Here is a 14029-nt window from a genome sequence, read left to right as displayed (position 1 = left end):
CTTTGTTTCTCTGTGCAAATGACTTTTTTTTTTTTGCAGGCTGTTTTCTCTTTGAAAGGGTCATATTTCCCTTCCAGGGCCAAAGTCACATGTTGTAAGTGTGTAGAGCAAGTTGAAGATGAGGAGGGATGATGTCCTCATGAAGAGGATACGTGGCCTAATTAAACTTCCGTTGATTGGGGGGGGTGGGGGGGCTGGTGGTGGTGTTTGTTTGGTTGGGTTTTTTGGGGTTGGTTTTTTTTTTTAATAGGTTACGTAGTGGAGGCCTCTATAAAAATGATTTTTAAAAATGCCAAAGTTAATTGGATTCGGTTGTAACATATGTGAGGTCTGTTGCAATGGTGAATACTTCCTGCATGCAAGAAGACCTTTTTCTCATTGTTGCAAACATCAGTTTTGAATAATGTCTGAAAAAATTTTGCTACAATTACCCACTGCAGAGAATTACAATGAAGACAACTAAACTAGTTGTCTCTACTAGTAAGTAGTTTTCCTCCCAAGAAATAATATATCATCCTCATATCTATTGGCAGTTTTCTGATTGTACAAGTTTAATTTCTGTCCTGGATTCTGTTCAGGAAATGGCAGTTTTGTTCTTTACACATACTGCTGTCAGGCTTGCTACAGATGAAAGTAGAAGTTATTGAGATGTGTTGACTGGGTGGTATGTGTCCAAAAACATAAAATAGAGGTTCTCTGGAAATGCAGTTTTTATTAATATCCTTCTAGACCTGAAACTGGATGCTGCTTTTGATTTTTTTTTTTAAATTATGATTTTTGTTCCTATGTCTTTTATCTATCTTGGGACCTGTTCTTACAATAGGTATGGAGTAGGCAACCTGCTATGAGATTGGTTTTCTTCAGTTGATTGAGATTACTAAGCCACAGAATGGTGCTGAGACTGTAGATATTACTCATTTAAAGTCAGTTTTGGGAATCTGCACTCTTACAGGTGAAGGAACCCCATTGAGTCTCCCTAACTCATCCAGCTTCCTTCTCCAGCACTCTTCTGAAAGCTTGGTATTTGACTTTAACATAAGATTTTTGTGCTAAAATCTTTTACTAATTTAAGTTTGCTTGCTGGAAAAGAAACTCAACAGTATTTTCCTAAGTTCTATTTTAATTAACTTCATTACCACCACCAAATCTATATGCAGTTTAAGAGGCCCTTAGCAAATTCACTTCAGAAGGCCAATTCTGTCATATAGTATTACTGATGTACTGCAACTTGCTTTGTGAGGTGTTGGGTGTGTGGCAAAATGTAGTGCTTCATTAGATGCTGTGATGAGCAAACAGCTATATGAAACAGATGCACAAATGAACTGAATTTTACCTGTCAGTTATTCTGTGCAAGTAATTAGTGTGTGTGTGTGTATTCATTTGTGGAGATGTCACCTGACATCAATAGACAAAAATAGTAAGTGGCATTGAACAAATCTGCATAAATGGGGTGTGCTCACCTGTAAGAACTTCAGTCTATTAAGAAAGTCAGTCATGTAGCTGCCCAGAGGCTTGAGGCTTGGGTAAGACTTACTCATCCATAGTCCTGGAATTTTGCCATTCAGAATGCTGTTTACCACTTCTTCCAGTTCAGCAGACATTACTACTAGTCCCTAAAAGAAATTTTGGAAAGGAAGATGTCAAAATATTTTGCCTAACAGGCTTACTTTAACAATTAAAAATAAACACAGCGCTCTCTGCCACCGATGTTACAAACTTCTAGCTAAGTCAGACAGGAGCAACACTGAAAACAAGAATAATGGACACAATGGGTTTCATAAAAAGTTACTGTGGTCTTCTAGCTGATCCAGTAGTTAGTCACTAGATTGGTCAGGGAAAAGGTCCGTAGCCTCTTTTAGAGAAAACTGCCCATACTGGAAAATTTTCCCTTGCCATCCCTCCTCAGAAACACGGTCTTCCCAGAGCACTCGGAGTTTTACTAACCATAAATGCTCTTTTTTATTATTATTTAAAGTTTCATCAAAACTCTGTGACATTGCTGCAAGTGCCTTAGTCTAAAGTGGCAGACTTTTCAGCTTGTAGTTTGGCTTTAACAGGGAGAGAGGAGTGGTGTCTGTGGGATTTTTGCTTGGTGTGGTTTTTGTTTTAAATGCCTCCTCAGCCTTAAGCAATAATAGGATAAATAAAAATTACCCAAACTAATGTTTTCCTGCTCTTTTTCTGTATTTTGCACAGCTGTAGCTTTTGATTCCTACTGAGAAACAAACATTGACTTCAGACTGTGATATCTTAACTGGAATCCTCACTGGCAGTAATTTGCTCTTTGAGGTGTTGAGGAGATCTGCTTTCATCTGTAAGAAATTGTGTGAGGGGCTTCAGTCTTTCATGCCATCGAGGCAGAAAAACAGATGTGGACCTAGTTACTGCTTCTCTTATTTGGTAGCAAATCTATAGTTAAAAACTTTGTTTTGGTCTCTCTAGAGTAGGCACAATAGTACTTTTATATTCCATTGTACTCCTATCAGTTTTAAGATACAGATCAATAAATCAGTTTGGAATCCGGATTCTTTAAAGCGTTTGACTGACCAACCTGAATCTGACTTCAGCATCGGTTCTCTAAGGTACTTGCATTAGTAGCTCACAGACTGAGTCTAGCTTCTAGGTATATGCCTTTAGAGGTTATCTTCAGCTCACCTTTATTGCTTTCTGGATGTTAACACAGGAGTCCTGTATCGTCTGCAGTAACTTGTTAAAGCGTCCCATCTCTTGGACGAGCACAGTATTCATGCTTTGAGTATAAGTGGTTGGATATCTTCTCATTGCTGCTTCAATGTCAAAATTTGGAGGAAGTTTGCTCAGGATGTCACCTGTGACTTCACTAACAACTTCATCGGTGGATTTTGCACCACTACCAGATGCTTGAGACTAGAGAGAGCCAAAAATTTGGATTTATTTTGAGAAAAAGAGGACTTAAGGAGAGCGAGTAGTTAAAATGCAGGAAAATAGAGCTGATACAAAGGCATTGTTTAAAAGATCATTACAGTTCCAACCCTCTTCCCCTGGGATTGAAATGTGTTTCAGAATTCCCTGTATTATTGCAATAAGTTACTAGCTTAGAACTGGCAACATCTAGTTTCCTACAGATTTGTGTCCTCCTCTCTCTTTTTTTTCCTGAAATCTTGCTTCCACTGTAAACCAATCTTTCTCCCCCCATCTCTGATGTACCAATGGCTGGCCAGGTGCTGCCAGACAGCACAGAGCAGTGCCAAGTTCTTGCTCACTGTCCCTCCATGTCCCTCTTGCTCATTTTCTTCATGAAGCTTACAGGAACTATAGAATCCCTAGATTGTACCTGGCTTACGAACAGGACTGAAACTGGCCAAGAAGTTGAAAATTGTTAAAAGTCGGGGGGAGTAGAAGAACATAAGCAAACTGTACGATCACAGAAGCTACATTTCCTTAGGAAGACAGTCAGGAAAAATACAAAACCAAAAAAGCCTTAAAACATTTTTAGGTGGAACAGGAATTTCACCAGAATGGAGATATAACACAATAAGGTACAGTAAAAAATGAAAAAAAATCTGAACATACTCATGGAAATAGAGCCAAAAGTTACAGTAAGATGGTGTGTGACTTTTACTCTTTGCATACCTGTGTAAGAAGAATGTTATCAAATAACAGTTGCGTTTCTGACTGATCCTTGGTAATATCAGCGTTTGCATTCATTCCAAATATCTCTGGGGAAGGATTCAGTGGAAGCGTCTTTGTATATTCAATGTAGCTTTGGTACTGAAAAAAGAATAGACTTAAAAGGCGATGCAGAAACAGCCCAACAGCCCATGACAGGCTGCAAGCTGTGTCTCAGAGCCACTACAACCTTTCCTAGTGTAATGAATACAGATAGAAAAGGAAATACAGGAGCTGGCTGTGTCTTAACAGATTCCTTTGGTCCATCCTTTTCCCCTGAAATCAGGATTGCCATTCCTTAAATAATTTCTGACAAAATTTTTGATGGCTGTTGGAAATTCTCTTACAAAATAAGATACTTAGTGCAAGGGGCTGCAGCCCCTTTCTGGGCCCCCTGCTTGCCAAGTGTCTGAAGGAATTTTGCTGATGTGTAACATAACTCCTGTGTGATAAATTAAGCTGATTACTATGTCCTTTCTACCTGCAGCAGATATGATCAACTAATTCTCGTATGCCTATTTTACAATGTTTTTAACTTCAGCAGGCTGGGTTTCTCCCTTATTGTCCCGTAAGTGTGCTGACTCACATAGAGCAAAGTCAATTTAGTTGGTATTAATTGGGGTCGTTTTTTAACATCATTTCCGTTTCTTAGAAGTCACTGAAACAAGCCCTAATAGAATGTGAGATTAAGCCACAAAAGTGAGCAGTGACAGCAGTAAGCACTGAGGCACATATCAATGTAAGTAAAGATCTATTTTTTAAAAAATAAGCTGTTGGTAGTTCCGTTGTTCTGGGGTACTTACATCTCCTTCTGGAGGAGCAAAGTAGAGGCCACTTGGATCAAATTTATAATCTACATTTGTAATGATTTCTGAGGAAAAGAACATCTTTAGAACACTACGGAGCGTACGCCGATCCCAGTCATCAGTGACTCTGCCACCATAATTGCATTCTCCAGTCAAATAGCGAAGAGCATCATATGGCACCTCCTGAAAAAAAAAAAGGCAAGACAACAATCTGAACTGCTGCCTAGCACTTCTCTGGACAGCCATATTGGCATAATTGTAATTTATTTGGAAGTCATCCAGGATTCTCACTGGAAAGTTTAAAAGCTGTTATTTACTTCTGCCAGTTCATGCTTGTACCATTGATCTCCTGATCTTCAAATACTCTAATAATCATCCATCAGGTCACCCAGCATTGCTTCTTTTGAAGAATAATGGCACCAAAAATTTCCACAGTAATGCAGCTGGAACTCCCTGAGTTACAGGTTTATGAAAAGCTTTTCTTAAATTATCTCTACCTGTTTGGCTATACATACTTCCAGAAGAAATGTATGCTGTCACAGGGCTATAGGTGTTCTTAAAAATTTTGGGGTGTTTTTTTTTTTTTTTAGAAAATCAAACATGTTTAAAGTCTTGAGGGTGGGAGAAGCTGGACTCCTGTTAGGTGCATAAGAGGAGCAAATTATGAGTGATAAGAGAAAAGTTATTTGCAGGAAGTCAGGGCAAGAGTGGATGATACACTGAGAACTGGGATAAAGCAAAGCAGTCAAAAGAAGTACCAAGAAATCTGTTTACTATGTACAAGTTACTATCAGGGAAAAAAAAATGCTTCTCTCCCTACTAGGTACTACATTTGCTCATAAGCTTTGGTCATACAAAGGGTCTCCCTCTGACCTCTCCCTTCACTCTCCTGCAGGAAGAGAAACACACACCTTCATGAAGTTGCTTTCTCATGCTGAGTCACAATTTACCTATTAACCACATTGATAACCAAAAACATTTCAGGCTGACAGTGGTTTGAGAATAACATCCCCTTCCTGTCCCCATCTATAACTTTAACAGATTCTAGCTATAGTGGGTTGCTTAGGAAGCTGGAACACAAGGAATTGTCATGTATTGCTAGCAAATTGCAGAGAGACTTCTATGAAACACGGCCTAGCTCTACAAACAGAGAACGAAATGTCATCTGCCAAATTTACACAAATAGATCGAGGTTGTTATTAATCTGCAACAGTCCAGGGTCTAGTATTATCCCTATCATTGAGTAAATCAGTTAGTTAGCAATTAAGTGTTTTAGTACGGTATTTTACAGCTTGCAGTAACATCGCCAAGAGCTGAATCCACAGCTCCTGCCTAGAGATAGAGCAAGATTCCAATGAATAAAGCAACTATATGGAACAAACACTGCTCTATTTTGCATGGCAGAACTTCTAAATTGTAATTTGAAAGTTTCCCACATTAGTGGGACTAATAGTCCTAGAAAGCGCAAGCAAGGGCAGGTGACCACTGTGAGAGGTTGCCATACCTCATACTGGTCGAGGAAGATGTGCAGCTGCTGCACGCTGATACGCAGGTCAGTCTCATTGAATTCGTACGGAATGTTCCAACCCAACGGCCCAAAATTCCGCCTTTCTTGCACCAGCGCGTGGAAGAAGCAGAGGCCATACAGCAATGTCTTGAACTCAGCCTTAAAACCAAATGCAACACCATTAATAATTCATAGCCAGTTTAAACCATTTCATTTTTTTCTCATGTCCTGCACAGCCGTGCTGTCTTTGAGTCACTCAAAACGCAGCATCTCCTGCTCCGGTAACATACTGTTTATCAGTCAGGGGTAGCTTTTTCTTGACATACAAAGGCCTTCAGTAGGAAGTCATCAAACTGTCATAAGCATCAGTTCTAAATACTGTCAAACCCATATGAACCCTCAAAGCAATTTCATTTTTAAAGCCATATATCAATATATATGTAATTAATATACATAACACATACAGTTATGTGTATGAGACCATGTACCTATGATTTTTTTTACACCATTGTATTACAAAATATTTAGATTTCAAGCCTTTAAGTAAACATCAAGTAGGAACTTTTGTGTTGTTTTTCAATTGAGACCAGTTAGCAAAGTATATGACCTGATTTAGAAGAACTATATTAATTATAGAAAAATAATGTAAAAAATGCTTGCAAACAGACATCTAATTACGAAAAGAGTGGTTAAGATTTTCCCCCAGTCTTACTATTTTATGGAGAGCTGTATTATTAATGCCATACCACAAAATCTCAATTAAAGAGCAATAAAATAAAAATTAAATTTACTTCACTATTGCTAGTAAACAAAACCAGTTTAATTGCAGTGGAAGACAACTATTTAATTTGGGAGGGTTTTTTTTCCCCCAGAGCATATATACACAGTCATCAGGGTCTGCTTTAACTGATTGACAAAATTACAATACAACATTACTAACAGGTTTTCTGCAGCTGTTGAAAAAGTCAGGATCAGATATTGGATCCATCAGGTACGAACGAATTATATTGGCCCGTAAACCTTTTGGTGCTTCATTAGTCATCTTCACTCCATTCTGAAGTACAGACACCGGGAAAGCAGCAGATGGGTAACTGGTGAGCCAAATACGGAAATCTGGATGTGTTGTATCAGGGTTTAGCTCCTACAATAAACACATATAAAACCAGGCAATTGGAAGACACAACAGATTAATATACACCTCAAGTGTTATTAATAAAGCATTTTTTTTTCAGTGGGAAAATATACCAGTCCAAAGTTTAATTTCTTAAATGCTTATATGTGATTATAGTGAAAGTCACAGTTATGAATGACAACTTCCCTTCTACAGTTGGTGTATTTTTATTCAAGACTTCAGTATTTTGAACTAAAATTTGTCTTCTCTCTGCACGTTTGTGGAATATATGAACAAAACCAAGTGCAGGCTCTGTACCACAAGAGCAATGGAATGTATACTTTGCCCATTTACTGCATTTACTGTCATACAGCTGTTCTGGGAAGGGCTATAGTAATAATATGTATACATCAGAAATGTGTTAAGTTTATTGGGGGGGGGGGGGGGGCGGGGAGGGGAAAGAAACGTACACTAGTATCTCTTTGGAAACCTATAGCTGTTCAAGAGTAAAATTCCTTAGCACGCTGCTTTTCTTCAGCAATAGACATATGATGAAAGCTCTTGGCCTGAAGAGACTGTTGTAGCAGCTGGGATTTACCATTCAAGGAACGGGCCAGACCCGCCATGTTTGTGAGCATGTTCTACTCCAGTAGGCAGAAGGAAAGAGAGTCAGTATGTGATGATTACCCTTATGTAATGGGAACCATCGTGAAGTATGGTAAGCTGCCTTTTCAGTTGACCATATGGATCAGACATGCCTTCGAAAATATTTGTAAGAAGATGATAATACTTATTTTTACCTCACAGACTCTTTCCAGTATAGGCATCCATGAACTTGCTAGATGGCAATTTTGCAGAACTATCCATGTTCCTTCCTTTACTGCCTTCTGTATCATTTTCATGGCTATCGGGCCTTGGCCTTGACCAAGTGACAGAGAACTAAGCTTTGTACCACCATATCCCTGCATATAGAAAGCATATTGTAAGTAAGAATAATATTACATAAATACACTAAACCTTTTGGTATGAGAGTTCACATCCATATGTATTCTTGAAATATTTAACCTACAGTATATTTTAAAATATAGTTTAATCTTTTTTTCATGTCATTCCAGCTGACTAAAACCTCTTACCTATCTTTGAGTGAAAAGCTCCAACTACACATCCATTTAATCCGGAAGTGTAAAATTCTGACAGTTTCAAAATATTCCTGAAAACAGTATTCTCTTTAAGGATGTAGACAACCTAGTATAAAATGCAGGATACATACACAGCTTGGTGGTTGGAGACTTGAAGTATGTCTGTCATTCTCAACAGCACAGAATTCTGATAGAATAACAGTCAGGAAATGCAAGAAATACATCTTGCCAGAAAACAGCAACTTTCTAGTGTAACAGTACTTTTCTACATAAGAACTGATTTAGGCTGTTGGGAATTTTTTGTTCTAAATGGCGTAATAATGACAGTCAAAGCCAACAAAAAAACATACTTGAATTTTGAGGTGTAGATGCCACCCAAGATCCTAAGTGTTTTTTAATTAATATATGACACATAATGCTTATTAGAAAAAAATAGCATTTTCAGATAAGATTCCTTACAATGAACGTTTAAACCATTACGGTTTTGTTCCATTTTTCATGTGAGATTACACAAACTAATTAGTTAAATAGATCATGACATCACTACATTATAAAACATGCTAAAAATATTTAACATAGAATTTCTTGTAAACAATAGACAAATTATTCATTCCTAAAAATAATCCACTTGTGTGGATTTGTGTTAAAGAGAACCATGAGATGAATTTTAACATGTTTTTAGGCAGTTAAAAACAGGTTTTTGAGCTTACTTTGGCATTTCAACTTCTGGTTAAATAAAGTTCCTTGCTTCATACAAACATATGCACATGCACACAGACACATACACACTCACAAGCATCAACTATATTAAAAAAGTCTGGAGATACTAAAATACCTGATCATCAGCGAACTTAAGAAGGGCTGCCATGGGGTCAGCACCAGGAGAAAGTATAAATATCAGTGGTGCACAAGAATGACTATCAGAAAATGCTTTTGACAAATCAAATGCAGGTGGCTCAATAAATGGACGGCCCAGGTTATGAATGATAAATTCCTGCACCATTGGTATTATCTAAAAAAAAAAAAAAAAAAGAAAAATGGAATTAAAGTGTCCTATTTTTGTGTAAGCATTAACACATACTACTCTAAACATTTTAATGTAAATTTCAAGGACAGTATTCCTGCATATAAAATTAGATACAAGTATAATCCCAGAGGACTCAATGATTTAGCATGTGTAAATCTAGGTAAAAAAACAGGCTCTAAGCTCAAAGATGCTCTAAGAGGGTTGAAATTGGAAGTCCTATGCAAATGATCCTTAATCTGATTTCTGTCACCACATCTGGACAGACTAATGTGCTGGTATAGGAAGCTGGATTTTTTTCTGCACTTACTCCATCTGTATTATAGAGAGGATTTAAATTTTCAAGTCTCAGAAAGCAACACCTTTCAAAGGTGTGAAGATCTTGGCTTAGAAAACTGCTGTGTACAGCAGTCTTGTACACACTGGTGTTTAATCTTCCTACTGAAGTTAGATGGGCTCTGTACCAAAATGAGAGGCAATTTATAAAATGACAGCTTAACACTCTGATCCTGTAAACCCTTACAGATACAATTCTTTTAAATATCACCATTCATTCTATCTCTGGACACACTCTAGAATATTTTACAATAACCACCTCCCCTTTAAAGAAATGCAACAGTATTTGCAAATGTGATACTAACTTTTAATCTCTGAACATGAAATTCAAGAAATGCTAAAGGTTTCAAATAGCAATGTTAATTCAATCACTTTGGTCACAATCAGTATAATATTTTTAAAAATTTTATATGTAAAATTGCTGCATTCGTAACTAGAGTTTTTAACATTTTCACATTTTTGACATTTAAATTGTAAAATTTATAGTTTTCATACTGCATTAGCATAGGTGCTTTCAGTTAATAAATACATAGCATGACCAAGTACACAGAATGTGACACACGGGGAAAAAAGTTCCAGTAGCTTCATTTCTCTTGATTGTCCTGCTCATAAACTCACCTGTGTTTTTACTTACTGTGAAACTTACCTTGCTTTACAGGTGCAGTGTGTCACCAATTAGTATAATGCCTTAAATTTGAGAGCAGGAGGGAGGCTCTGGGCTACACTAATTGTAGGCTTTATAGATGGAGAGGCTCTTGAAAGAGCTTGGTTTGGCTTCCAAGCTCTTGAGTGATTTCAAGGATATGTATGAATATGAGAACCGTTTAAAAACCTTCTCAAACTGGCCTTTTATAGAGAACTGCAAGTGCACTCCGGAGAATGTAAGTCTAAAAATTGGTATTTTTGACTATACCTTATTTTTTATTTACTGTCCTTGAATGTGAAGTCATTGTTAAGTATATGCATGTTTCAGAAGAGTTGTGAGCTTCCACTCAGCCTGGAGAAGATGAAGAGTTGAATACTCCAACTTTCCTCTGTTCCCTTTTCAGAAGTACTGTAATAGGATGACTGGCTCCTGCATGTTAAGTTCACTAGTCCAGCTACAGAATTTGATATAGTTACTTTTCTTGGGGTTTTGTTTGTTCTTGTCACTTGAAAGTTAATTTCTTGTACTATGTAGTCTTTCTGATTGCAAATTTTCATTCATAAAAAAGACGCCTACATTAGAAGAAACAAGTACACATCCAGCAGGAAGGATGAAGTAGCATAATGACCACTACTTAAAATTCAGAAACTGAAATTATTTAAATTTTAGAAAACTTAATGTCTATGTCCCTGCAGGCTTTCACTTGAGCGTTAAAAAAATCCACCCGACTTCTACTTTGGCACATGCATGAAACTTTCAGGCTGGATCTCACATGAATCATATTTCAAGAGTTATCTGAGAAGGTGTGAAGTTTGATAACTGGGACAAACTCAATTTTTAGTGTTCTGACCAGGTGTGATTCTAAAGTGACAGGAAAACATAAAAGTTAAAGATGTAGCGTTTTGCTCACATAATTTATATTTAAAGGTTCTGTATGTCCATAGTCTTATGCTATGCTTTTTCTCTGAAAACATTCTTTAAAGTCCTGGCTATGGCAGATCTCATGCACTGCTACTGAAATGCCAGTGTAGCATGGCATCTACTAGACATTTATCTGGTAGAACAAAGCTACTCCGGTAGCCTGCAGACACCACAGCTATGCAGAAATCTGTTCACTGCTAGTAGCCTGTTCCTTTACTAGTTGCTTATTTACCTGCTTGTAGTCCTCACACTTAAAATTTCTTTTTCAGCCTGATCTGTGCTGATAGACATTGTGGGGAAAGGCATTATTTCCAAGCTCTCAGTTTGCTGATGTGAACATGAGCAGTGTGTTATGTGAGGTTCTAAACTTCTACACTGTCACCTGCAGATGGCAAAGGCGGGCTTTGTCCACTGTCCAAATGCAAATGAACCAGATGTGGCAAAATGTTTCTTTTGCTTGATAGAACTGGAGGGCTGGGAACCAAATGATGACCCATGGTAAGCACAGATGTAACAATGTTATTGAAATACTCCTCCAAACTTCTTTGACAACATCCCCTTATGCATAAAATTACCAATTTCTCTGTAACAGTTCACAAAACTGAAGCCCTACTGAAAGTTTATCTTACCCAGTAACCTTAAAATAGTTCATAATTTATTAATTATACCCCATGCAATTCTTCATAGTTCTTTCATTTTGCCTCCAAAAAGAATGCTTTTGATTCAACAAAGTAGAAAATAGCTTCTCTCAACACTGTAAACTGAGTCTAAATCTTCCCTTGTATCTTGGCTCACAACTAGCTTTTATCTGAGATCCACTAAAATCTATTTCATATATTTTCTGTATGATGCTTTTTCTACTGATAGACAGTAGAAGTACTGAAGAGACCTGTCTGTTCAGATTTCTTCATCTCTTGGAATGTAACTTTCATGGTTTTAGTATCTGTTCTTATTCTGGGTTTATGTTGCAGGGAGGAACACACCAAACGTCACAGCTGTGGCTTTTTATCCCTTACTAAGCACTTTGATGAACTGACAATGGAGGAGTACTACATGCTGGAGATGAAACGGCTGAGAACCTTCCTTGTAAGTGTTAACCAAATAATCTTAATTAAGATTCAAAGCTAGAATGTAAACAGGGAACTTCCATCCCTAAGATTTCCAAGCATCAGCAAGGAGTGATTGTGTTAGGGCTAGAACATGACTTATTCTGAAGTAATTATTTAAATGCATTATTGGCTAAGAAATCTGCACCTATCTGTCTAGCTTTTGAAAGAAAACTGTTTGCCTTTAGAAATGCTTTTCCAACAACTCATTACAGCAGAAGAACTGTCTTGGGTGCAATAATCAATCTATCCAGGAAGTTCCACAGTGAGCAGCTCTACTTTTCTCAGGAGGGATGAACAACACATGTGAAAAGACAAAATTGTCTAGTTTTACATGTAAATCAGTCTAATTAAGCTTTCAAACTTTAGCGCCCACTTCAAATGTTTTACAGTTATCTAGTTTTACTCCTCCCCACTTCTTGGGATTTCATGCATGCCATAGTGTTGACATATACACAAGCACACAAAACTGAGCTCCTTCAACTAGTTGATCAAGATCAGCTGATCTTTGATGTATGACCCCTAATCCTATGGATAACAAGAATCAAGTGAACCAAGTTCCCTCATAAAGCACAGTAAAGGTTCTGCATCTTAATTCCTGGTGGGTTTGCACAAAGAAGGTCTTTGCTTTGCTGATAATACTTCATATTGAAAATGCATCTGGTGACTGTCAGGGTTAAGTATTTAAGTTCCCTATACAACAGACTCAAATATGTAAAAGTAGGATCACATGCTGCAGTGGGAGCAGTCTAGTATCTTAAAAGGTGGACTCAGAGTGAGAAGATTATGTTACCTAACCTGAACAGCAAATGATTTAGAGCAGTGTTCCAAGGTACAAAAGGGGTCTCAGCCAAAATATTATTTTTTTTATTTTTAAATACAGCATATAGAAAACTTGAAGCAGCAGCTTTAAGCAGGGGACACTTTGCCCTCAAGAATACTGTCACCAATAGCTTGGAGGGTAACACACTAGGGCTGATTCAGAGGATGCTGCTGTCTTGAAGCACCAATATCCTAATGCATCCTGAGAAGCAAGATCATGGCTCTTCACACAAAGAAAATCAAACTGAAGTCTCCCTCCCTGATGTGGTTTTAAATACACCGAAACACTAGGTTCACAATTTACTTCAAAAGAAAAAGTACACTAGACATAACCAAAAGTGGTCACTGAACTGAGCCCAACAGGCAAGGCTGGTGGAGGAGTTTCTGACTCAAATGGGAGTAATGCATATGAAATATCTGCCAAACTGCTCTGCACCATTCAGACAGTAGCCTGCTGACTATAGCCAAAAGTAGACTTCTAAGCTAGAATTAGTGGGGTTTTGAGGATTTAAGTTTTTGAGCGTAGTTGAACTAGACAGTTAAATTGCTCAATTGAAAGTCTCTATCTTTTGCTTTGCTTTAAGTGCAAAACTGGCAGAAGCATAATACACTCTTTTGAAGAAGAAGTCACCGCAACTAGGCAGCGCCTTGTGGATAACTTTGTCTCCAAGCATCAGTATACACCACCACCACTGCCAGCGCCCCTCCACGCTGATCCATCTACCCAACATTCTGAAAGCTCAATACTGCCAGTCAAAAAAAAATCCAGAGGAAGTGAAGTGTAAAGTCTGACTCTAAAGGTTTCTCTTCTTTATATGGTACAAACATTCATATTTTTATCTGAGTAGTAATACAAAGCTGAACGGTTCTGTGAGGAAGCATAGAGAATTCTTTTCATAGCCTCTCTAGAACAGAGCTCATGACTGTTACATACTAACTCCTATCTTTCACAATGTACTTTGT

General features: G+C 37.7%; 2 protein-coding genes across 2 annotated transcripts in view; one reads left to right on the top strand and one right to left on the bottom strand.

Moving 5' to 3' along the window:
- DNAH7 (dynein axonemal heavy chain 7) overlaps positions 1 to 14029 on the bottom strand; it is a 118545-nt gene that overhangs the window by 2695 nt on the left and 101821 nt on the right. The window contains 8 exon segments of the mRNA XM_059820665.1: positions 1461 to 1613; positions 2656 to 2886; positions 3613 to 3750; positions 4452 to 4637; positions 5959 to 6120; positions 6902 to 7102; positions 7873 to 8034; positions 9047 to 9223. Of these exon segments, the coding sequence (XP_059676648.1) occupies positions 1461 to 1613; positions 2656 to 2886; positions 3613 to 3750; positions 4452 to 4637; positions 5959 to 6120; positions 6902 to 7102; positions 7873 to 8034; positions 9047 to 9223 (1410 nt within the window).
- On the top strand, positions 10315 to 13858 carry LOC104252066 (baculoviral IAP repeat-containing protein 5.1). The gene is given in 5 exon segments (XM_009822319.2): positions 10315 to 10452; positions 11527 to 11636; positions 12110 to 12224; positions 13651 to 13809; positions 13811 to 13858. Coding segments are annotated over 5 exon segments (570 nt in total).

The sequence above is a fragment of the Gavia stellata genome, chromosome 8 (assembly GCF_030936135.1).
Source record: "Gavia stellata isolate bGavSte3 chromosome 8, bGavSte3.hap2, whole genome shotgun sequence".
In the NCBI taxonomy this organism is placed as follows: domain Eukaryota; kingdom Metazoa; phylum Chordata; class Aves; order Gaviiformes; family Gaviidae; genus Gavia; species Gavia stellata.
Note: the sequence above shows the minus strand (reverse complement) of the source record. Positions and strands in the feature narration are given on the sequence as shown.